The 23,744-nt window shown below is 40.7% G+C and overlaps 1 protein-coding gene across 1 annotated transcript in view; it reads right to left on the reverse strand.

Annotated features, from left to right (window-relative positions):
* Window positions 1-23,744, reverse strand: part of RabX6 (RAS oncogene family member RabX6) — a 98,305-nt gene that overhangs the window by 57,501 nt on the left and 17,060 nt on the right. Inside the window, exons 2-3 of the mRNA XM_071674821.1 lie at window positions 9,221-9,408; window positions 287-528 (exon numbers count right to left, since the gene is read on the reverse strand). Coding sequence (XP_071530922.1) covers window positions 287-528; window positions 9,221-9,400 — 422 coding nt within the window. The 5' untranslated portion in view covers window positions 9,401-9,408. The remainder of the gene's footprint in view (window positions 1-286; window positions 529-9,220; window positions 9,409-23,744) is intronic.

The following is a 23,744-nucleotide window of genomic DNA, read 5'->3' on the forward strand; positions in this document are numbered from 1 at the left end:
CACTATCAAGCCAAGAAAAACATTTCTCCCATGACTTTGCTTTTAAGGGTAAGCCAACTAATCAAACATGAAAAATGGAGAAAATGTAATACCTATACTTCAAGGCCTGTATGGATTTCTTGGAACAGATAACATGGGTATGTAGTTGGATGGAACATAAATGAATGTCATTACCAAATTTTAACAGCTGCATAGCCCCTGCATCATAATCTATCTCACGTACTTTGTAAACAACTAAGTAATAACTCTGTAAACAAATAAGTAACAACACTGATGTGTTACCTACCAAAAATTTTCCATGTCGGCATCAGTGACTTGAATTTGGCTTTTGAGATCATACTTGTTGCCACAGAGGAATATCTTAGCATTCTCAGCATACGTTACAATGTCTAAAAGGTGCTGTGATAAGATATTGAAGGAATCTGGATTATCCAATGCAAACACCAGAATAGCTCCCTCTGCAAACTTGTAATATGAAGACGTTATGCTAGCTACTCTCTCCATGCCGCCTGTGTCCCACAGCTGAAGCTGGAAATTTTCATAAAATGAGCATAATATGGAATACATGGATGTCATGTTAACTTCTACATAACATTATTGTTACAGTAAGGTCAGAGGCTCCGAACTCATGAATAATGAATCTGCTCATTTCTTGATTTATACAGGGGTTATGTTCTGCAAAAACCTCACACAAAAAGAAGTCGCATAGAGTGAACCAATAAACATATAGAAAAATGGGATGTGTGCAGCAGTGTCAGATGTAATGTCCTGTATGTATTCTAACCAAATTTTAAAGCCCAAGCACAGATGCTCTCTCATCAGAAACAGCAATTTGTAAGGTTTCCAGGGTCAGAAGTTTCTCTTCTGTCTAACTGCTGGTTCTGGGATAGGAGATGATACTGGACATTTGGATGCCATATCAACAAACACAAACACAGTAGTTTGCAGGAAAATCACTTTCTTTCTTTTAAACTATTCGCCATTTCCCACGTTAGCGAGGTAGCGTTAGGAACAGAGGACTGGGCCTTTTTTTGGAATATCCTCACCTGGCCCCCTCTGTTCCTTCTTTTGGAAAATTTAAAAAAAAAGAGAGGGGAGGATTTCCAGCCCCCCGCTCCCTCCCCTTTTAGTCGCCTTCTACGACACGCAGGGAATACGTGGGAAGTATTCTTAATCCCCTATCCCCAGGGATAATATATATATATATATATATATATATATCACATCAGCACATTTATGCAAATTGCACAAGTAGCACAAATAGGCATACAATGATGGTAACTGTGAGACAGACCTACAGGAAGGTAATTAACGCACTTCACCCAGAACCCACACATATTCCACCCAACAACATCTGCTGTAGTTTTCTCGCACTTTCTACTGCACAAATCCACATAGGACAGAATTTTGACCACATAAAGATAGAGACTGGCACACATTGGTTCCTTGGAGAATAGTAAAATCACAAACAGTGATCCTGCATATAATGAGGGATGAGTGTATATATAGTGGGGAAAAACAAATCATATTAACCAGCAAATAATTAGGAATTTACTAAGTGATACACAGATGGGTTGGAAGCTGCTCCTTCTAGGGTAAGGAAGAATACATCTACTATGCATCATTTATGTAATAAAGCTGACAACACAAAGGGTTATATCTATAACTCCTGATCTAAGAATATATATCTCAATAAGGAAAGGAATATGAAAATAATACAATAGAAAAGATAACTATACAAATGACAAATCATAGATAATTGCATATATATATTATTCATTTATTGATATATTATACTTCGTCACTGTCTCCCATGTTAGTGAGGCAGCACAAGGAAACAGACGAAAGAATGGCCCAACCCACCCATATACACATGTATATACATAAACGTGCACACACGCACACATACATACCTATACATTTCAATGTATACATATACTTACACAGAAATATACATGTATACACATGTACATATTCATACTTGCTGCCTTCATCCATTCCCATTGCCACCCCACCACACATGAAATTACACCACCCCTCTCCACACGCACACACAAGGTAGCGGTCATGTGTAATGCACCTAAACCACAGCTTCCTTTCCATATCCAAGCCCCACAAAACCCTCCATGGTTTATCCCAGACGCTTCATATGCCCTGGTTCAATCCACTGACAGCATGTCGACCCCAGTATGCCACATCGTTCCAATTCACTCTATTCCTTGCACGCCTTTCACCCTCCTGTATGTTTAGGCCCTGATTGCTAAAAATCTTTTTCACTCAATCCTTCTAACCTGCCCACCTACCACGCTTCTAATGCCACAAGCATCTTTTGTGCAAGCTATCACTACTTCCCTACATACATCCCATTCCTCCCCCACTTCCCTTACATCCTTTGCTCTCACCTTTTTCCATTCTGCACTCAGTCTCTCCTGGTACTTCCTCACACAAGTCTCACCACTCTCTTCACCCCAACATTCTTTCTTCTTTTCTGAAAACCTCTACAAATCTTCACCTTCGCTTCCACAAGATAATGATCAGACATCCCTCCAGTTGCACCTCTTAGCACATTAACATCCAAAAGTCTCTCTTTTACATGCCTATCAATTAACACGTAATCCAATAACGCCCTCTGGCCATCTCTCCTACTTACATATGTATATCTCTCTTTTTAATCCAGGTATTCCCAATCACCAGTCCTTTTTCAGCACACAAATCTACAAGCTCTTAACATTTCCATTTACAAAACTAAACACTCCATGTACACCAATTTTTCCCTCAACTGCCACATTACTCACCTTTGCATTCAAATCACCCATCACTATAACCCAGTCTCGTGCATCAAAACTACTAACACACTCACTCAGCTGCTCCTAAAACACTTGCCTCTCATTATCTTTCTTCTCATGCCCAGGTGCATATGCACCAATAATCACCCATCTCTCTCCATCCACTTTCACTTATACCCATATCAATCTAGAGTTTACTTTCTTACACTCTATCACATACTCCCACCACTCCTGTTTCAATAGTAGTGCTACTCCTTCCCTTGCTCTTGTTCACTCATCAACCCCTGACTTTATTCCCTAAACATTCTCAAATCACTCTTCCCCTTTACCCTTGAGCTTCGTTTCACTCAGAGCCAAAGCATCCAGGTTCCTTTCCTCAAACATACTACCTATCTCTCCTTTTTTCTCATCTTGGTTACATCCACACACATTTAGACACCCCAATCTGAGACTTTGGGATGAGCACTCCCTGCGAGACTCCTTCTGTTTCCCCTATTAGAAAGAAAATACAAGGAGGGGAGGGTTTCTAGCTCCCCGCTTCCATCCCCTACACACACAGACACATACATATACACACATGCACACAATTCACACTGTCTGCCTTTATTCATTCCCATCGCCACCTCGCCACACATGGAATAACATCCCCCTCCCCCCCATGTGTGCGAGGTAGCGCTAGGAAAAGACAACAAAGGCCACATTCGTTCACACTCAGTCTCTAGCTGTCATGTAATAATGCACCGAAACCACAGCTCCCTTTTCACATCCAGGCCCCACAGAACTTTCCATGGTTTACCCCAGACGCTTCACATGCCTTGGTTCAATCCACTGACAGCACGTCGACCCCGGTATACCACGTCGTTCCAATTCACTCTATTCCTTGCACGCCTTTCACCCTCCTGCATGTTCAGGCCCCGATCACTCAAAATCTTTTTCACTCCATCTTTCCACCTCCAATTTGGTCTCCCACTTCTCGTCGTTCCCTCCACCTTTGACACATATATCCTTTTTGTCAATCTTTCGTCACTCATTCTCTCCATGTGACCAAAACATTTTATAACAACCATATAACATTGTTGGAACCACCATTCCTTCAAGCATACCCATTTTTGCTCTGAGATAACATTCTCACCTTCCACACATTCTTCAACACGCCCAGAACCTCCCCCCCCCCACTCTGTGACTCAATTCTGCTTCCATGGTTCCATCCGCAACCAAATCCACTCCCAGGTATCTAAAACACTTCACTTCCTCTATTTTTTTCTCCATTCAAACTTACCTTCAAATTGACTTGTTCCACAATCCTACTGAACCTAATATCCTTGCTCTTATTCACATTTACTCTCAGCTTTCTTCTTTCACACACTTTACCAAACTCAGTCACCAGCTTCTGCAGTTTCTCACCTGAATCAGCCAACAGCGCTGTATCATCTACGAACAAGTGACTCACTTCCCAAGCACTCTCATCCCAAACAGACTACATACTTGCCTCTCTTTCCAAAACTCTTGCATTCACCTTCCTAACAACCCCATCCATAAACAGATTAAACAGCCATGGGGACATTCACTGGGAACCACTTACTTTACTTTCTTCCTACTCGTACACATGCCTTACATCCTTGATAAAAGCTTTTCACTGCTTCTGGCAACTTACTTCCCATACCATATACTCTTAATACCTTCCACAGAGAATCTCTATCAACTCTATCATATGCCTTCTCCAGATCCATAAATGCTACATACAAATCCATTTGCTTTTCTAAGTATTTCTCACTTACATTCTTCAAAGCAAACACCTGGTCCACACATCCTCTACCTTTTCTGAAACCACACTGCTCCTCCCCAATCGGATGCTCTGTACATGCCTTGACCCTCTCGATCAATACCCTCCCATATAATTTCTCAGGAATACTCAACAAACATATATGTCTGTAATTTGAACACTCACCTTTATCTCCTTTGCCTTTGTACAATGGCACTATACAGGCATTCCACCAATCCCCTGGCATTTCATCATGAACCATACATACATTGAATATCATCACCAACCAGTCAACAACACAGTCACCCCGTTTTTAATATATTCCACTGCAATACCATCCAAACCCACCATCTTACTGGCTTTCATCTTCCACAAAGCTTTCGCTACCTCTTCTCTGTTTACTAAATCATTATCCTTGACCCTCTCACTTTGCACACCACCTTGGCCAAAACACCCTATATCTGCCACTCTATCATCTAACACATTCAACAAACCTTCAAAATACTCACTCAGTCTCCCTCTCACTTCACTACTACTTGTTACCACCTCCCCATTTGCCCCCTTCACCGATGTTCCCATTTGTTCTCTTGTCTTACACACTTTATTTACCTCCTTCCAAAACATCTTTTTATGCTCCCTAAAATTTGATGATACTCTCTCACCCCAACTCTCATTTGCCCTCTTTTTCACCTCTTGCACCTTTCTCTTGACATCTTGCCTCTTTCTTTTATACATCTCCCAGTCATTTGCACTATTTCCCTACAAAAATCGTCCAAAAGCCTCTCTCTTCTCTTTCCCTAACATTCTTACTTCTTCATCCCACCACTCACTACCCTTTCTAATCTGCCCACCTCCCACCTTTCTCATGCCACAGGCATGTGAAAGGAGAAAGTTGAGAGTAAATGTGAATAAGAGCAAGGTTATCAGGTTCAGTAGGGTTGAGGGCCAAGTTAAATGGGATGTATGTTTAAATGGAGAAAAACTGGAGGAAGTGATGTATTTTAGATATCTGGGAGTTGACGTAGCAGGGTGGGGGAGGCGTCAAAGGTTCTGGGAACAATGAAGAATGTGTGGAAGGAGAGAACATTATCTTGGAGAGCAAAAATGGGTATGTTTGAAGGAATAGAAGTTCCAACAATATTATACAGTTGCAAGGCATGGTCTATGGATAGGATTGTACAGAGGAATATGGATGTGTTGGAAATGTTATGTTTGAGGACAATATATAGTGTGAGGTGGTTTGATCAAGTAAGTAATGAAAGAGTAAGAGAGATGTGTTGAAATAAAAAGGAGTGTGGTTCAGAGAGCACAAGAGTGTGTGTTGAAATGGTTTGGACATAAAAGGAAAGGTTGACAAAGAGGATATATGTGTCAGAGGTGGAGGGAACAAGAAGTGGGAGACCAAATTGGTGGAAGGATGGAGTGAAAAAGATTTTGAGTGATCGGGGCGTGAACATACAGTGGGGTGAGAGGTGTGCAAGGAGTAGAGTGAAATGGAATGTTGTGGTATGCCAGGGTTGATGTGCTGTCATTGGATCGAACCAGGGCATGTGAAACATCTGGGGAAACTATATAAAGGTCTGTGGGGCCTGGATGTGAACAGGGAGCTGTGGTTTTGGTGCATTACACATGACAGCTAGAGACTGAGTGTGAACAAATGTGGCCTTTATTGTCTGTTTTTCTGGCACTACCTCACTGATACAGGGGGTGGCAACACTGTGCTTATGCACCTGGCCATAAGAAGAAAGGCCATGAAAGGCAAAGTGTTTTGGGAACAGCTGTATAAGAGTGTCAACAGTTTTGGTGCACAAGACCAGATATTAATGATGGGTGATTAAAATGCAAAGGTAAGTAATGTACGATTCGAGGGTATAAGTGGTTCATATAGGGTATTCAGTGTTATAAATGGAAATGGTGAAAAGCTTGTGGAGCTGTGTGCTGAAAAAGACTAGTGATTGGGAATACCTGCTTTAAAAGAAGAGATATACACAAGTGCAGTATACACATGTGAGTAAGTGAGATGGTCAATGGGCATTACTAGATTATGTATCAACTGAAAGGCAAGTAAAAGAGACTTTTGGATGTAAATGTGCTTAGAGGGGCAGCTGGTGGGATGTCTGATCACTCCTGTGGAGGTGAGGGTGCAGATTTTTAGAGGTTTTCGAAATAGAGGAGATAATATTGGCGAGAAGAGAGTAGTGAGGGTAAGTGAGCTTGGTAAAGAGACTTGTCTGAAGAAATACCAGGAGAGGTTGAGTGTAAAATGGCAAGAGGTGAAAGCAAATCAAGTGTGGGGAGTGGGTAAGGAATGGGAGGTATTTAGGAAAGAATTGATGGCATGTGCACGAGATGCATGAGGCATGTGAAAGGTGGGAGTTGGGCAGACTGGAAAGGGTAGTGAATGGTGGGATGAAGAAGTTAAATTGCTAGTGAAAGAGAGAGACATCTGGGCAGCACTTACAAGGAGGAGTGCAAACGATTGGGAGATGTATAAGAGAAAGTGGCAGGAGGTTAGGAGGAAGGTGCAGGGGTTGAAAGAGAAGGCAAATGTGAGTTGGGGTGAGACACAGGTTGTGTCTTCAGTTGTTCATGCAGATACAAAAACCATTTAGTCTTTTCATGTCTTTGTTGTCTTAAAGTAGTTCACCATTTTCTATTGCTAATGGAGAAAATGACTGGTTAAATACTGTCCATAAAACCTTAAGGTTTCTTTTGCTGTATATAAGCTTCTCAGTCTCTCTATGTATATTTACATAAAATGCTTTATCATGCCAGTTTTCAGTCTTTCTTTTGTGTTGCTTTCTTAAAACAACAGACAATTCTTTATGTCACTGGGCCACCGTTTTGGCTTCACTTCAGAAAAAGACCTTCTACTACCTGTTGGCACGTGTACCCTCCACAGCTTTAAACATTTTACTGAAGCTCTTCCGTGCAATGTCCATGTCATTTCCATTAATATCATCCCAGGTTTGCCTGTCGAGAGTTAATTGAATATCTTTAAAATATGCAATTCTAAAATCTGTTTTTTCTATTTGAAGTCTCAAGTTGACCAGCATTATAGGCAATATTGAAAACTGACTCAAATGTAATTTGCTGGTAATCACTTAAACTGAACTTTTCACCAACTTCAACACCGTTCATGAGAGCTTCATTCATAGCAAGAACTAAATCTAATATGTTATGGTATATTCTGGCGAGTTTAGAATGTAGCATATCTTGGGGTTTTGTTGTAGCAACAGCCTGAAATGCACTGTCATCATCAAAATGGTTGGCTGAGGAAAGGCTTCTCTGAGTAATTCATCTTTAAGCTTGAGTAATTGCTGAAGCCCTGGACACATGCTGAAGTTCATCAAGTATTTTAAACTCTTCTGATGTGATGGTCAGTCTGGCATGGGTAGCATCAGTGCTGCATGGCCAGCTGGGCCTACTTTGTTTCATGACGGTTCATTAAATAATGGTGGTAATAATTTAAGTGCTTATGCTATATCAGTATTGTTATATCTACTCATGCTATATCCCAACTTATCTGTACCATCATGAACACAGCTAATCTTTTGGGCATTCTTTGTTCCAAGAGAAATGTGAAACAATAATAAAACAATACACTCTAAAGTCATATACCTCTGGTTTCTGTGCAAGGGCCTGTAGACTAATCCTACTGTTATTTTTTCAGAAGCTTATCTTTAATTTACACATAAATATAACTAACATCAACACTTAAAACATCTTTCTACACAGGATTAAGAAGAGATTAAACTAAGAGCAAGACACCACCACCTACTATACTTCCTCTATCAATCTTCATAGTGTGTATCCTTGAATTATGTATTCAGTAAGGAAATCTGTCTTCAGTGTCTAAATAAGATTCCATTACACCAATCATAATTTTCTTCAGATGCAAAAGTTTCTAAGATTTTTTTCATACACTGAATGCACGAACAGAATTTTTAGCATATGACTGCAACTTGCTGTGAGATTACTTTTGGAGGGGCAGGCCTGCTCCACAAGAGGAGTGTTGTGATGTGTGTGTCTATGTGAGGTGAGTGCAAGACAACTGAGAGGAAAGTTTTCCATGTATCTAATATAGACGTTACATCTGGGGCAGGTGGGGTAATGTACAAAAATAAGTGGTGTCTAAAGTGCTGACATGAAAATGGAACTTAAATGTCTAAGAAGTGTGGTTTCAGAGAATGCATATCTGGTGGGGTGGTGTTTCAAATTCATCACAGCAAGATAATGGTCATATTTCCTTACCTTAACAGGGATAGATGCCACTCCCAGCACTTCAACTAAGTGGTCACTTACTGTTATCTTGATTTACTCATACACTTTAAGATTGGATACTATTTTGCATTTCTGATGAAGTACCTAATTACAACTGAAATATTAAACTTAAGTAAATCTGTATATCAGGAAGAAGCTCCTCAGGTCAGTTCTGACTCATGTGATCTACTATTTGGTATCCTTAGCAATGTCAATACCCTATATCTGGAAAATTCCAGAATCTGGCAGCTGCTTGGCCCAAAGAATGCTGGATGTTGAAACATTAGAGTGCAGTGGGCAAAAAGCAAAAGGGAGACTACATTTAAAGTTTCATACTACATGTAAAGTTTCATTAGGTTATTTTTACACATATTCAATTTAAAAAACAAAAATGTAAGAGAAAACATACCTTTACTTCTTTGTCTCCAGTGCGATAAACTTTTTCATAATGATCTAATCCCAAAGTAGATTTCCTGTCTGTAGCTGTTACGAATGTATTTGTGGCATACCGTCGAAAAAGTGAACTCTTTCCTACACCATATTCTCCACATAAAATAATTTTCTGTTCTGGAACTTTGACACTTGCCATTGTATTTTCTGAAAAAGATATATCAAATCAAACTTAAACTCAGAGATACTTTGAGTAATGGAGATCATATGAGCAAAACAAAATGTGAAAATTACAGTAGGGCTCTTGATGTAAATGAGTAACATAACAGATGTTGAAGAAACTGGGAGAAGCTATAAAAGAATACTCTTACACTGGACCTAAACATGCAAAGATTGTACTGTAAAAGGACCTGATGGAAACAGTACCCATATCAGTGCCTAATAAAAATAAGTTTCAGTAGTTTTTTAATGCCACAGTGTTGAAAGAAATTAGGCTTTTATGCCATACCCTGTTGAGAGAAATGTATACACTGGGACAAAAAATGAAAAAGAAAAACTGGTGCAGCAAGGAATGAAAGAGGTATCCATGTAGGAACATGGTTATGTGGATCATGTCTTCAGCATATACATTCATATCTTCACTTACAAAATGTTGGTAAAGGAAATGAGTGTGTATGCACACATCCAATAAGAAGAGGTAATGGAGGAGAAATGAAAAAAATTGTCATGACTGCATGGGAAGAACACGAACACAGCAAAATGCATTCTTGAAATACAGTGTAACTATCAGTAGAATGACTGGTTCAGTTACATTAACATAAAAATACATTTTATTTCTTGTAATTCATAAAGCTAATGGGGAAAGGACAGAGCTGATGGTTACTTGAGGAGTACCTTACCCTACCCTACCTTCCTTCTCTGAGAGTCCCTTTCAGGGAGCTCCTGCAGTGATCAAGAAGCTGGCCATGTCCACTAAGCAGGACCTCAGGTCATAAAGTGTGGTGGTGGTGTGTGTATGACTCTGTGGGTCGAGGATAGAGCAACTGAGGAATGTGTTCAGTGTCTTCCACACAGAAGTTGCATCTTAAGCAAAATGAGTCATGTGATATGCTGAAATGGTGTTGGTAATGTTGATGAGAAAGTGTAGCTTAAATGTGTTTGGGTAGTTTAGTTTCAGATGGGTGTATGTTTGGTGGCATGGTGTTTTAAGATTTGATTGAAAGGGAAGCTGTTTAGTGTTTGCTGGGTCATTTCCATGTGTATAGGTTTGGTCATTCTTTTGTTTAAAAGAGAGAGAGGGGGGGGATCTGTGAGTACAGGTTGCTGAAAAATGAGACTGGGGTTAGTTTTCTATATCTACTTGGGGACGTAGTTGATCATGAGGTGGTTTGGATGTGAAGGGTTTACTGCTAATCCAAAGTGGAGTACTGGTGTAGAAGCAAGGAAAGCTAGAGGAACAGAAAGTAAGGAACACTGTAACATATATATGATACAGTTTTTAAAGATATTGTTTTTAAAGGATGATACAGTGATAATTGCACAGCTATTAAGGGCAAAGCAATGACAAAAAATTAAATAAAAAATATAAGGAATGTTGCTGTGTTTATGAAAGGTATATTTTTCCATACATGCTCACCATTTCCTGCATTAGCAAGGTAGTGCCTGGAACAGGTGAAGAAATAGCATCATTTTCTCACATCCATTCTCTAACTGTCAAAACCAGAGCTCCCCATTCATAATCAAACTCCACAGACCTTTAAATAGTTTCCTGTGACAGCTTAATATGCCCTGTTCAGCCCATTGACAGCACGTTGTCCCCTGTAAACCACATTGCTCCAGTTTTTCTATCCTTTGCAAGCCTGGCACCATCTTGCATGTTCGGGCCTTGAGCCTTCAAAGAATCTTTTACTCCATCCCTCCACCTCATCCTTGGTTTCCCCTTTTCCTTTTTCCCTCTACCTATGATGTATACAATGTCCACAAAAAACACTGTATGCCCATATATATTTTCAAAGGCAATACACAATCTTTTTTGAGGAAGTGAAAAAACCATCTTTTAAAATGTGCCAGGTCATAGTTACTGGGTAATACATGAGAGGGTAAAGAGTTCCAAAGTTTCAGAGTGTATGGAAGGACACAGTTTTCAAAATAGCCCACTCTTGAGAAGCCAACGGCCACACAGGAGTCATGTGATGCAGCAGCTTGTTGAATAATAAGTTGTCTAGCTAGTGGAGGGGACACACAAGCAGCCCGCTCTTGAGAACAAAATCCAAAGTAATACCTACAGAAGAGGGAAAGTGGACCTCATTCTAATTCAGACTGCTCTTAATTCAACTCTGTCAATCAGGATGCAAAGCTAGAACCGTCCCAGATGTGAGATCAGTATTCCATCCAAGGATGGATCAATCCTTTGTATAAACTGAGCAACTAGTTGTTCAGAAGAAAAGACATTTCAACACATAATAGGACTCACAGTTTCTTAGAGGCAGACGTAGTTATTTTTGTAAAGTGGGGTTTCCACAGTAATAACAAATATGTTCGAGTTAAGAAGTGGCATTACTAAACCATTGAAGGAGAGAGGAACACTGTGAGGAATCTTTTATAGGAAGAAGGGCAGAAACTAAGGTTTATTGTGTGTACAAGCATCAGATGCTCTAAGGGCAAAATCATCAGATACCTGGTCACTGAGAATAGTGTTTTTAACTGTGTGAGCACTAGCAACTCTCTTCAATGTGCCTCAGGCTATCTTTAGAGCTCTTTAGTGTCCTCAGGCTATCTTTAGAGAAGGACGTTCTTTTTTTACTCTTCCTGGCCAACACTTCATTTTGGGAGTTTTGCCTCTGGGTGCTGTTTTTCCTCCACCTGTGCTTCAAGATGGTTGAATCTTACATTTCTAAGAAGAAAGCACAAATTCTCGCTTTGAAGCAAGAATGTGTGGGTACATGAGATTTCTAGGCACACTGGACACTTTGAGCACACAGACAAGTGGGTGCTTCCGGCAATGCCTCATCAGTGCCTTGCCTCATTCAAAAGATCATGACCCTACAGACATAAAAACATGGACTTAGAATACTTCATGAACCTTTTCAGTTATGTGCCCAGAAATCTGCAGATGGTAATCAACACCAAAGAAGAGATAACAAAGTACTAAAACGTACCTGTGACAATGCCTTTGACAATGTGGGGGGGTGGACGAGGTCTTTTATGAACACTGTATATCCTCTTAATCATCCTTTCTTCAATAATTTTCTCTGAATGTCCAGACCATTTCAGCACACCCTCTTCAGCTCTCTCATACATACTTTTCTTACCACCACACCACTCTTTTACCCTCACATTTCTTATTAGATTAACTCTTCTTACACTACATACTGTCTTCAAACATTTCAGTAAAACACATTTGCCTTACCTTTTACATTTTTGTCAAAGGCCCATGTCTTGCAACTATACAGCACTAATGGCACTACAATACCATCAATATTCCCATCTTTTCCTTAAAGACAGTGACCTCTATTTCCACATATTCTTCTATATGCCCAGGAATTTTCCCCCCCTCACCTATCCTAAGGCATACTTCTGTTTATATGGTTCCATTCACTGCTATAGCCTATCCCAGGTATCTAAAATGCTCCATTTTCTCCACTCTATATAGCCTGTTTCTTTTCACTGTTAAAACTAATAACCTTCCTTTGATTCACATTTACTATAAACTCTCTTCTTTCATACATTCTTCTAAACTCAGATACTGGCTTATGCAGTTTCTCACTTGAATCTGCCACCAGCACTGTATCATCAGCAAACACCACCAGCACACTTCGTCCAAGACCTTTGCATTCACTTCCCTAACCACCTCATCCAAATATGGATTAAACCACGATGGTGACATCACAAACCCCATTTGCACACCCACCTTAACCCTGAACCAATTATCCTCCTCTCTACCAACTTGCATGTATGCCTTACTCTCTTAAAAGCTCATGCTTCCAACAGCTTTCCGCCCACACCATATATTCACAGCAACTCCCAAAGAGTGTATCTATTCATCCTGTCTGCTTTCTTTAGATCCATAAATACCACATATCAATTCTTCTGTTCTTTATCTAAGTGTTTACTTTATTATTATCATACTTTGTTGCTGTCTTCTGCGTTAGCGAGGTGGCGCAAGGAAACAGACGAAAGAATGGCCCAACCCACCCACATACACATGTATATACATACATGTCCACACACACACATATACATACCTATACATCTCAATGTATACATATATATACACACAGAGACATATACATATATACACATGTACATAATTCATACTGTCTGCCCTTATTCATTCCCGTCGCCACCCCGCCACACATGAAATGACAACCCCCTACCCCCGCATGTGCATGAGGTAGCACTAGGAAAAAGACAACAAAGGCCACAATCATTCACACTCAGTCTCTAGCTGTCATGTATAATGCACCAAAACCACAGCTCTCTTTCCACATCCAGGCCCCACAAAACTTTCCATGGTTTACCCCACACACTTCACATGCCCTGGTTCAATCCATTGACAGCACGTCAACCCTGGTATACCACATCGTTCAAATTCACTCTATTCCTTGCACGCCTTTCACCCTCCTGCATGTTCAGGCCCCGATCACTCAGAATCTAAGTGTTTATCACATATATTCTTCAAAGCAGACATCCGATCCGTATATCCTCTGCCACTCCTGACACACCACATTGTTCTTACCTATTCTGACACTGTCTATGCCACCACTTTCTCAATCACCACCCTTACTTAAAAGGGACACTTCTTTCCTTTGGTCTTAAAGTGAAAGACTTAATTTAAAACTTATCCAGTGATATCCAGTTCACTCGGCATCCACAATAGAAAGGTGGTAAGAGATGCCACCAATATTAGACATTCAAATAAGACTTGGCATGATACAAATTAAGAGTAAATATCTGCCATTTAAGTTTTTCACTCATTTATTAAGTATGATATGACACTGACCACCACTCTATCATACTGAATCGTACATAAAACAGGATATCAAATCTTTCATATCTGACATCAGCATCACATACCTTATCTGCAAACAGAGGAAGGTAAATAATCCAAAAATGTAGGAACATATAGTACACAGTAAACATCCAAAACTTATGTAACAGGATCGAAGATATTACAGATAGAATTTAAATGTCTTAGCCTTAACTATGAAGATTTACATAGCAGGTGCTGGCAGTCATCATATGAGTAGTTTTTGTGGGCTTGTTTTGATCTATCTGCCTAAATTTTGAAATCTCTATGGCTGCCACATGTCTTTTGGTCCCTATGTAACAAAACCAAAAAGGAAATGACTCTCTTGCTTCTGACATATCTATATAACTCCTTAGGGTTTCTTATGCTATTTCTGACATTGTGAGCTTTATACTGACATTTACTTTAATGTATGTCTCTCTGTTTTTCTTAGGAAGTTCATACAGTACATGTGCTAAATATATGTAACTATGTGCAAATAGTAAGCACAAATAGTGGTAAGTGTCATTTAGTTAATGTGAGTCATGAGGATCACCTCTACCCCCTCTATCAAATGAATTAATCAAGCACTAACTTTAGTGCTCTCTTACATCTGTAAGTTGTGTTAGCTCCCTTGTTTCTGCATATCCTATATGTTTACATGTAAGATTTAATGATATTCTCTCACCCCAACTCTCATTTACCCTCTTTTTCAACCCTGTACCTTCCTCTCGACCTCCTGCTGCTTTCTCTTATACATCTCTAGTTTGTTGTTTCCCTCACAGTTAAGTAGTGCCAGAAACAGAGTGGCCTCATTCACTTATGTCCACTCTTCAGTTGTCATGTATAAGGCCTCTAGGGGATGGATCACTTTGTGGCACCACTAAGAAGCACCTATCAGTTGTGCATACCAGCAAATCAGTGGTGCCACTCAGTGGTCCGTGTGAAGGGGTTTGCTGCAGAGAAGCGCCACTACAAAAATACAGAAACATACCTGCTATATTTTTCTATACAGAATCAATTTCTTTGAAATCTGGTATGAAAATATCACACAGCTCCTACCATACCTTCCCTCTTGATAATTTATTGCTAAATTCATTGCACTTGAGTCCCAAATCATTGGTCGTTGTTCTACTTCAATAATAAATCAATCTTTATCAAAACTTGCCGCTGTACAACTACAACACCATGTTCCTGCACAAGTTCCAATGACTGGTTGGCTGGCTGTAGACTTGGTCTGGTCGCATGACTCAGCCACCGAAAGTTGTCCATACGGTAAGATCCACTTGAAAAAATTGATCCCATCCTTTAGAAATCTGACATACGAAGAGAGGCTAAAACAAATGGATCTCTTCTCCCTTAAAAAACATAGACCGCAGCGACTTAATCCAAGTGTTTAAAATTCTGAACACGTTCGACAGAGTAAACCACTAGCATCTTTTCGAAATGTAAGAAAATACGGTGCCAGGACAAATGGAATAAACCTCAAAGGTTAAAGACATAGTACGGATGTGGGAAAAAGCTTCTTTTCCTAAAGGTGTGTTGAGCACTGGAACAGGTTACCGTCAGATGTAGTGAATGCCTTTTTTATTATTATTATACTCTGTCACTGTCTCCCGCGTTAGCGAGGAAGTGCAAGGGAACAGACAAAAGAATGGCCCAACCCACCCGCATACACATATATATAAACATACACATCTACACATACACGTATACATACCTATACATTTCAATGTATACATATATACATACACAGACATATACATACATACACATGTACATAATTCATACTTGCTGCCTTTATTCATTCCCGCTGCCACCTCGCCACACATGAAATGACAACCCCCTCCCCCCTGCACGCACGTGAGGTAGTGCTAGGAAAAGACAACAAAAGCCACATTCGTTCACACTCAGTCTCTAGCTGTCATGTATAATGCATCGAAACCACAGCTCTCTTTCCACATCCAGGCCCCACAAAACTTTCCATGGTTTACCATAGATACTTCACATGCCTTGATTCAATCCAATGAAAGCACGTTGATCCCAGTGTACCACATTGTTCCAGTTCACTCTATTCCTTGCATGCCTTTCACCCTCCTGCATGTTCAGGCCCTGATCACTCAAAATCTTTTTCACTCCATCCTTCCACCTCCAAATTCGTCTCGCACTTCTACTCGTTCCCTCCACTTCTGACACATATATCCTCCTTGTCAATCTATCTTCACTCATTCCCTCAATGTGAGCAACCCATTTCAATACACCCTCCTCTGCTCTCTCAACCACACTCTTTTTATTCCCACAAGTCTCTTACCCTTTCATTACTTACTCGATCAAACCACCTCACACCTCATATTGTCCTCAAACATCTCATTTCCAACACATGCACCCTCCTCCGCATAACCCTATATATAGCCCATGCCTCACAACCATATAACATTGTTGGAACCACTTTTCCTTCAAACATACCCATTTTTGCTTTCTGAGATAATGTCCTCGCCCTCCACACATTTTTCAATGCTCCCAGAACTTTCGCCCCCTCCCCTACCCTGTGACTCACTTCTGCTTCCATCCGCTGCCAAATCCACTTCCAGATATCTAAAGCACTTCACTTCCTCCAGTTTTTCTCCATTCAAACTTACCTCCCAAATGACTTGTCCCTCAATCCTACTGTACTTAATAACCTTGCTCTTATTCACATTTACTCTCAGCTTTCTTCTTTCACACACTTTACCAAACTCAGTCACCAGCTTCAGCAATTCCTCATCCGAATCAGCCACCTGGGATGTATCATCAATGAACAACAACTGACTCACTTTCCAAGCTCTCTCATCCACAATAGACTGCATTCTTGCCCCTCTCTCCAAAACTCTTACATTCACCTCCCTAACAACCCCATCCATAAACAAATTAAACAACCATGGAGACATCAGGCACCCCTGCCGTGAACCGACATTCACTTAGAACCAATCACTTTCCTCTCTTCCTACACGTACACATGCCGAACATCCTCGATAAAAACTTTTCACTGCTTCCAGCAACTTGCCTCCCACACCATATACTCTTAATACCTTCCACAGAGCATCTCTATCAACTCTATCATATGCCTTCTCCAGATCCATAAATGCTACATACAAATCCATTTGTTTTCCTAGGTACTTCTCACATACATTCTTCAAAGCAAACATCTGATCCACACATCATCTAACACTTCTGAAACCACACTGCTCTTCCCCAATCTGATGTTCTGTACATGCCTTCACCCTCTCAATCAATACCCTCCCATATAATTTCCCAGGAATACTCTACAAACTTATATCTCTGTAATTAGAGCACTCACCTTTATCCCCTTTGCCTTTGTACAAAGGCACTATGCATGCATTCCACTAACATACATATATATATATTTTTCCTTTTTCTTTCTTTCATACTATTCGCCATTTCCCGCATTAGCGAGGCAGCGTTAAGAACAGAGGACTGGACCTTTGAGGGAATATCCTTACCTGCCTCCTTCTCTGTTCCTTCTTTTTTTTTTTCTATATACATATATACATATTCTTTTTTTTTGGTCGCTGTCTCCCGCGTTTGCTAGGTAGCGCAAGGAAACAGACGAAAGAAATGGCCCAACCCACCCCCATACACATGTATATACATACACGTCCACACACGCAAATATATATACCTACACAGCTTTCCATGGTTTACCCCAGACGCTTCACATGCCCTAATTCAATCCACTGACAGCACGTCAACCCCGGTATACCACATCGATCCAATTCACTCTATTCCTTGCCCTCCTTTCACCCTCCTGCATGTTCAGGCCCCGATCACACAAAATCTTTTTCACTCCATCTTTCCACCTCCAATTTGGTCTCCCACTTCTCCTCGTTCCCTCCACCTCCTGACACATATATCCTCTTGGTCAATCTTTCCTCACTCATTCTCTCCATGTGCCCAAACCATTTCAAAACACCCTCTTCTGCTCTCTCAACCACGCTCTTTTTATTTCCACACATCTCTCTTACCCTTACGTTACTTACTCGATCAAACCACCTCACACCACACATTGTCCTCAAACATCTCATTACCAGCACATCCACCCTCCTACGCACAACTCTATCCATAGCCCACGCCTCGCAACCATACAACATTGTTGGAACCACAATTCCTTCAAACATACCCATTTTTGCTTTTCGAGATAATGTTCTCGACTTCCACATATTCTTCAGGCTTCCAGGATTTTCGCCCCCTCCCCCACCCTATGATCCACTTCCGCTTCCATAGGTTCCATCCGCTGCCAGATATCCCAGATATCTAAAACACTTTACTTCCTCCAGTTTTTCTCCATTCAAACTTACCTCCCAATTGACTTGACCCTCAACCCTACTGTGCCTAATAATCTTGCTCTTATTCACATTTACTCTTAACTTTCTTCTTTCACACACTTTACCAAACTCAGTCACCAGCTTCTGCAGTTTCTCACATGAATCAGCCACCAGCACTGTATCATCAGCGAACAACAACTGACTCACTTCCCAAGCTCTCTCATCCCCAACAGACTTCATACTTGCCCCTCTTTCCAAAACTCTTGCATTCACCTCCCTAACAACGCCATCCATAAACAAATTAAACAACCATGGAGACATTACACACCCCTGCCGCAAACCTACATTCACTGAGAACCAATCACTTTCCTCTCTTCCTACACGTACACATGCCTTACATCCTCGATAAAAACTTTTCACTGCTTCTAACAACTTGCCTCCCACACCATATATTCTTAATACCTTCCACAGAGCATCTCTATCAACTATATCATATGCCTTCTCCAGATCCATAAATGCTACATACACATCCATATATACATAAATATATATATAAATACATATATGTATATTTTTTTCTATTTATTCATTTAATTTGCTTTGTCGCTGTCTCCCACATTAGCGAGGTAGCGCAAGGAAACAGACGAAAGAATGGCCCAACCCACCCACATACACATATATATACACACACGTCCACACACGCAAATATACATACCTATACATCTCAACATATACATATATACACACACAGACATATACATATATACACATGTACATAATTCATAATGTCTGCCTTTATTCCTTCCCATCGCCACCCCACCACACATGAAATAACAGCCCCCTCCCCCCAAATGTGCGCGAGGTAGCGCTAGGAAAAAACAACAAAGGCCACATTCGTTCACACTCAGTCTCTGGCTGCCATGTAATAATGCACCGAAACCACAGATCCCTTTCCACATCCAGGCCCCACAGAACTTTCCATGGTTTACCCCAGACGCTTAACATGCCCTGGTTCAATCCATTGACAGCATGTTGACCCCGGTATATCACATCATTCCAATTCACTCTATTCCTTGCACGCCTTTCACCCTCCTGTATGTTCAGGCCCCAATCACTCAAAATCTTTTTCACTCCACCTTTCCACCTCCAATTTGGTCTCCCACTTCTCCTCGTTCCCTCCACCTCTGACACATATATCCTCTTGGTCAATCTTTCCTCACTCATTCTCTCCATGTGACCAAACCATTTCAAAACTCCCTATTCTGCTCTCTCAACCACACTCTTTTTATTACCACACATCTTTCTTACCCTATTATCAATTACTCAATCAAACCACCTCACACCACATATTGTCCTCAAACATCTCATTTCCAGCACATCCACCCTCCTCTGCACAACTCTATCCATAGCCCATGCCTTGCAACCATACAACATTGTTCCTTCAAACATACCCATTTTTGCTTTCCGAGATAATGTTCTCGACTTCCACACATTCTTCAAGGCTCCCAGAATTTTCAATCCCTCCCCCACCCTATGAATCACTTCCGCTTCCATGGTTCCATCCGCTGCCATATCCACTCCCAGTTATCTAAAACACTTCACTTCCTCCAGTTTTTCTCCATTCAAACTTACCTCCCAATTGAGCAGTGTGGTTTCAGAAGTGGTAGAGGATGTGTGGATCAGGTGTTTGCTTTGAAGAATGTATGTGAGAAATACTTAGAAAACAAATGGATTTGTATGTAGCATTTATGGATCTGGAGAAGGCATATGATAGAGATGTTCTGTGGAAGGTATCATGAATATATGGTGTGGGAGGCAAGTTGTTAGAAGCAGTTAGAAGCAAATATACATACCTATACATCTCAATGTATACATATATATACACACACTGACATATACATATATACACATGTATATAATTCATACTGTCTGCCTTTATTTATTCCCATGGCCACCTCGCCACACATGGAATAACAAACCCCTCCCCCCTTATGTGTGCGAGGTAGCGCTAGAAAAAGACAACAAAGGCCACATTCATTCACATTCAGTCCCTAGCTGTCATGCAATATATATATATATCTATATATATATATATATATATATATATATATATATATATATATATATATATATATATATATTTTCTGTCTTTCTTTCAAACTATTCGCCATTTCCCGCGTTAGCAAGGTAGCGTTAAGAACAGAGGACTGGGCCTCTGAGGGAATATCCTCACCTGGCCCCCTTCTCTGTTCCTTCTTTTGGAAAATTAAAAAAAAAAAAAAAAGAGGGGAGGATTTCCAGCCCCCCTCTCCCTCCCCTTTTAGTAGCCTTCTACGACACGCAGGGAATATGTGGGAAGTATTCTTTCTCCCCTATCCCCAGGGATAAAATACATATATATATATATATGTGAATAAGAGCAAGGTTATTAGGTACAGTAGGGTTGAGGGTCAAGTCAATTGGGAGGTGAGTTTGGATGGAGAAAAACTGGAGGAAGTGAAGTGTTTTAGATATCTGGGAGTGGATCTGGCAGCGGATGGAACCATGGAAGCGGAAGTGGATCATAGGGTGGGGGAGGGGGCGAAAATTCTGGGGGCCTTGAAGAATGTGTGGAAGTCGAGAACATTAACTCGGAAAGCAAAAATGGGTATGTTTGAAGGAATAGTGGTTCCAACAATGTTGTATGGTTGCGAGGCGTGGGCTATGGATAGAGTTGTGCGCAGGAGGATGGATGTGCTGGAAATGAGATGTTTGAGGACAATGTGTGGTGTGAGGTGGTTTGATCGAGTGAGTAACGTAAGGGTAAGAGAGATGTGTGGAAATAAAAAGAGCATGGTTGAGAGAGCAGAAGAGGGTGTTTTGAAGTGGTTTGGGCACATGGAGAGGATGAGTGAGGAAAGATTGACCAAGAGGATATATGTGTCGGAGGTGGAGGGAGCAAGGAGAAGAGGGAGACCAAATTGGAGGTGGAAAGATGGAGTGAAAAAGATTTTGTGTGATCGGGGCCTGAACATGCAGGAGGGTGAAAGGAGGGCAAGGAATAGAGTGAATTGGAGCGATTTGGTATACCGGGGTTGACGTGCTGTCAGTGGATTGAATCAAGGCATGTGAAGCGTCTGGGGTAAACCATGGAAAGCTGTGTAGGTATGTATATTTGCGTGTGTGGACGTATGTTTATACATGTGTATGGGGGGGGGTTGGGCCATTTCTTTCGTCTGTTTCCTTGCGCTACCTCGCAAACGCGGGAGACAGCGACAAAGTATAAAAAAAAAAAAAAAAATATATATATATATATATATATATATATATATATATATATATATATATATATATATATATATATATATATATATATGTTTAATTTGTTTATGGATGGGGTTGTTACGGAGGTGAATGCAAGGGATTCGGAAAGAGGGGCAAGTATGCATTCTGTTATGGGTGAGAGAGCTTGGGAAGTGAGTCAGTTGTTGTTCGCTGATGATACAGCGCTGGTGGCTGATTCATGTAAGAAACTGCAGAAGCTGGTGACTGAGTTTGGTAAAGTGTGTGAAAGAAGAAAGTTAGGAGTAAATGTGAATAAGAGCAAGGTTATTAGGTACAGAAGGGTTGAGGGTCAGAAGGGTTGAGGGTCAAGTCAATTGGGAGGTAAGTTTGAATGGAGAAAAACTGGAGGAAGTAAAGTGTTTTAGATATCTGGGAGTGGATCTGGCAGCGGATGGAACCATGGAAGTAGAAGTGAATCATAGGGTGGGGGAGGGGGCGAAAATTCTGGGAGCCCTGAAGAATGTTTGGAAGTCGAGAACATCATCTCGGAAAGCAAAAATGGGTGTTTGAAGGAATATATATATATATATATATATATATATATATATATATATATATATATATATATATATATATATATATATAAAATTTAATGATACTCTCTCACTCCAACTCTCATTTGCCCTCTGTTTCACCTCTTGCACCTTTCTCTTGACCTCCTGTCTCTTTCTTTTATACATCTCCCACTCAATTGCATTTTTTCCCTGCAAAAATCATCCAAATGCCTCTCTCTTCTCTTTCACTAATAATCTTACTTCTTCATCCCACCACTCACTACCCTTTCTAATCAACCCACCTCCCACTCTTCTCATGCCACAAGCATCTTTTGAGCAATCCATCACTGATTCCCTAAATACATCCCATTCCTCCCCCACTCCCCTTACTTCCATTGTTCTCACCTTTTTCCATTCTGTTCTCAGTCTCTCCTGGTACTTCCTCACACAAGTCTCCTTCCCAAGCTCACTTACTCTCACCACCCTCTTCACCCCAACATTCACTCTTCTTTTTTGAAAACCCATACAAATCTTCACCTTAGCCTCCACAAGATAATGATGAGACATTCCTCCAGTTGCACCTCTCAGCACATTAACATCCAAAAGTCTCTCTTTTGCGCGCCTGTCAATTAACATGTAATCCAATAACGCTCTCTGGCCATCTCTCCTACTTACATACGTATACTTATGTATATCTCGCTTTTTAAACCAGGTATTCCCAATCACCAGTCCTTTTTCAGCACATAAATCTACAAGCTCTTCACCATTTCCATTTACAACACTGAACACCCCATGTATACCAATTATTCCCTCAACTGCCACATTACTCACCTTTGCATTCAAATCACCCATCACTATAACCCGGTCTCGTGCATCAAAACCACTAACACACTCATTCAGCTGCTCCCAAAACACTTGCCTCTCATGATCTTTCTTCTCATGCCCAGGTGCATATGCACCAATAATCACCCATCTCTCTCCATCAACTTTCAGTTTTACCCATATTAATCGAGAATTTACTTTCTTACATTCTATCACATACTCCCACAACTCCTGTTTCAGGAGTAGTGCTACTCCTTCCCTTGCTCTTGTCCTCTCACTAACCCCTGACTTTACTCCCAAGACATTCCCAAACCACTCTTCCCCTTTACCCTTGAGCTTCGTTTCACTCAGAGCCAAAACATCCAGGTTCCTTTCCTCAAACATACTACCTATCTCTCCTTTTAGGGAGAATAAAAAGATGTTCTGGAAGGAGGTAAATAAAGTGCGTAAGACAAGGCAGCAAATGGGAACTTCAGTGAAGGGGGCAAATGGGGAGGTGATAACAAGTAGTGGTGATGTGAGAAGGAGATGGAGTGAGTATTTTGAAGGTTTGTTGAATGTGTTTGATGATAG

This window comes from Panulirus ornatus, chromosome 20 (genome assembly GCF_036320965.1).
Source record: "Panulirus ornatus isolate Po-2019 chromosome 20, ASM3632096v1, whole genome shotgun sequence".
NCBI classification, from domain to species: domain Eukaryota; kingdom Metazoa; phylum Arthropoda; class Malacostraca; order Decapoda; family Palinuridae; genus Panulirus; species Panulirus ornatus.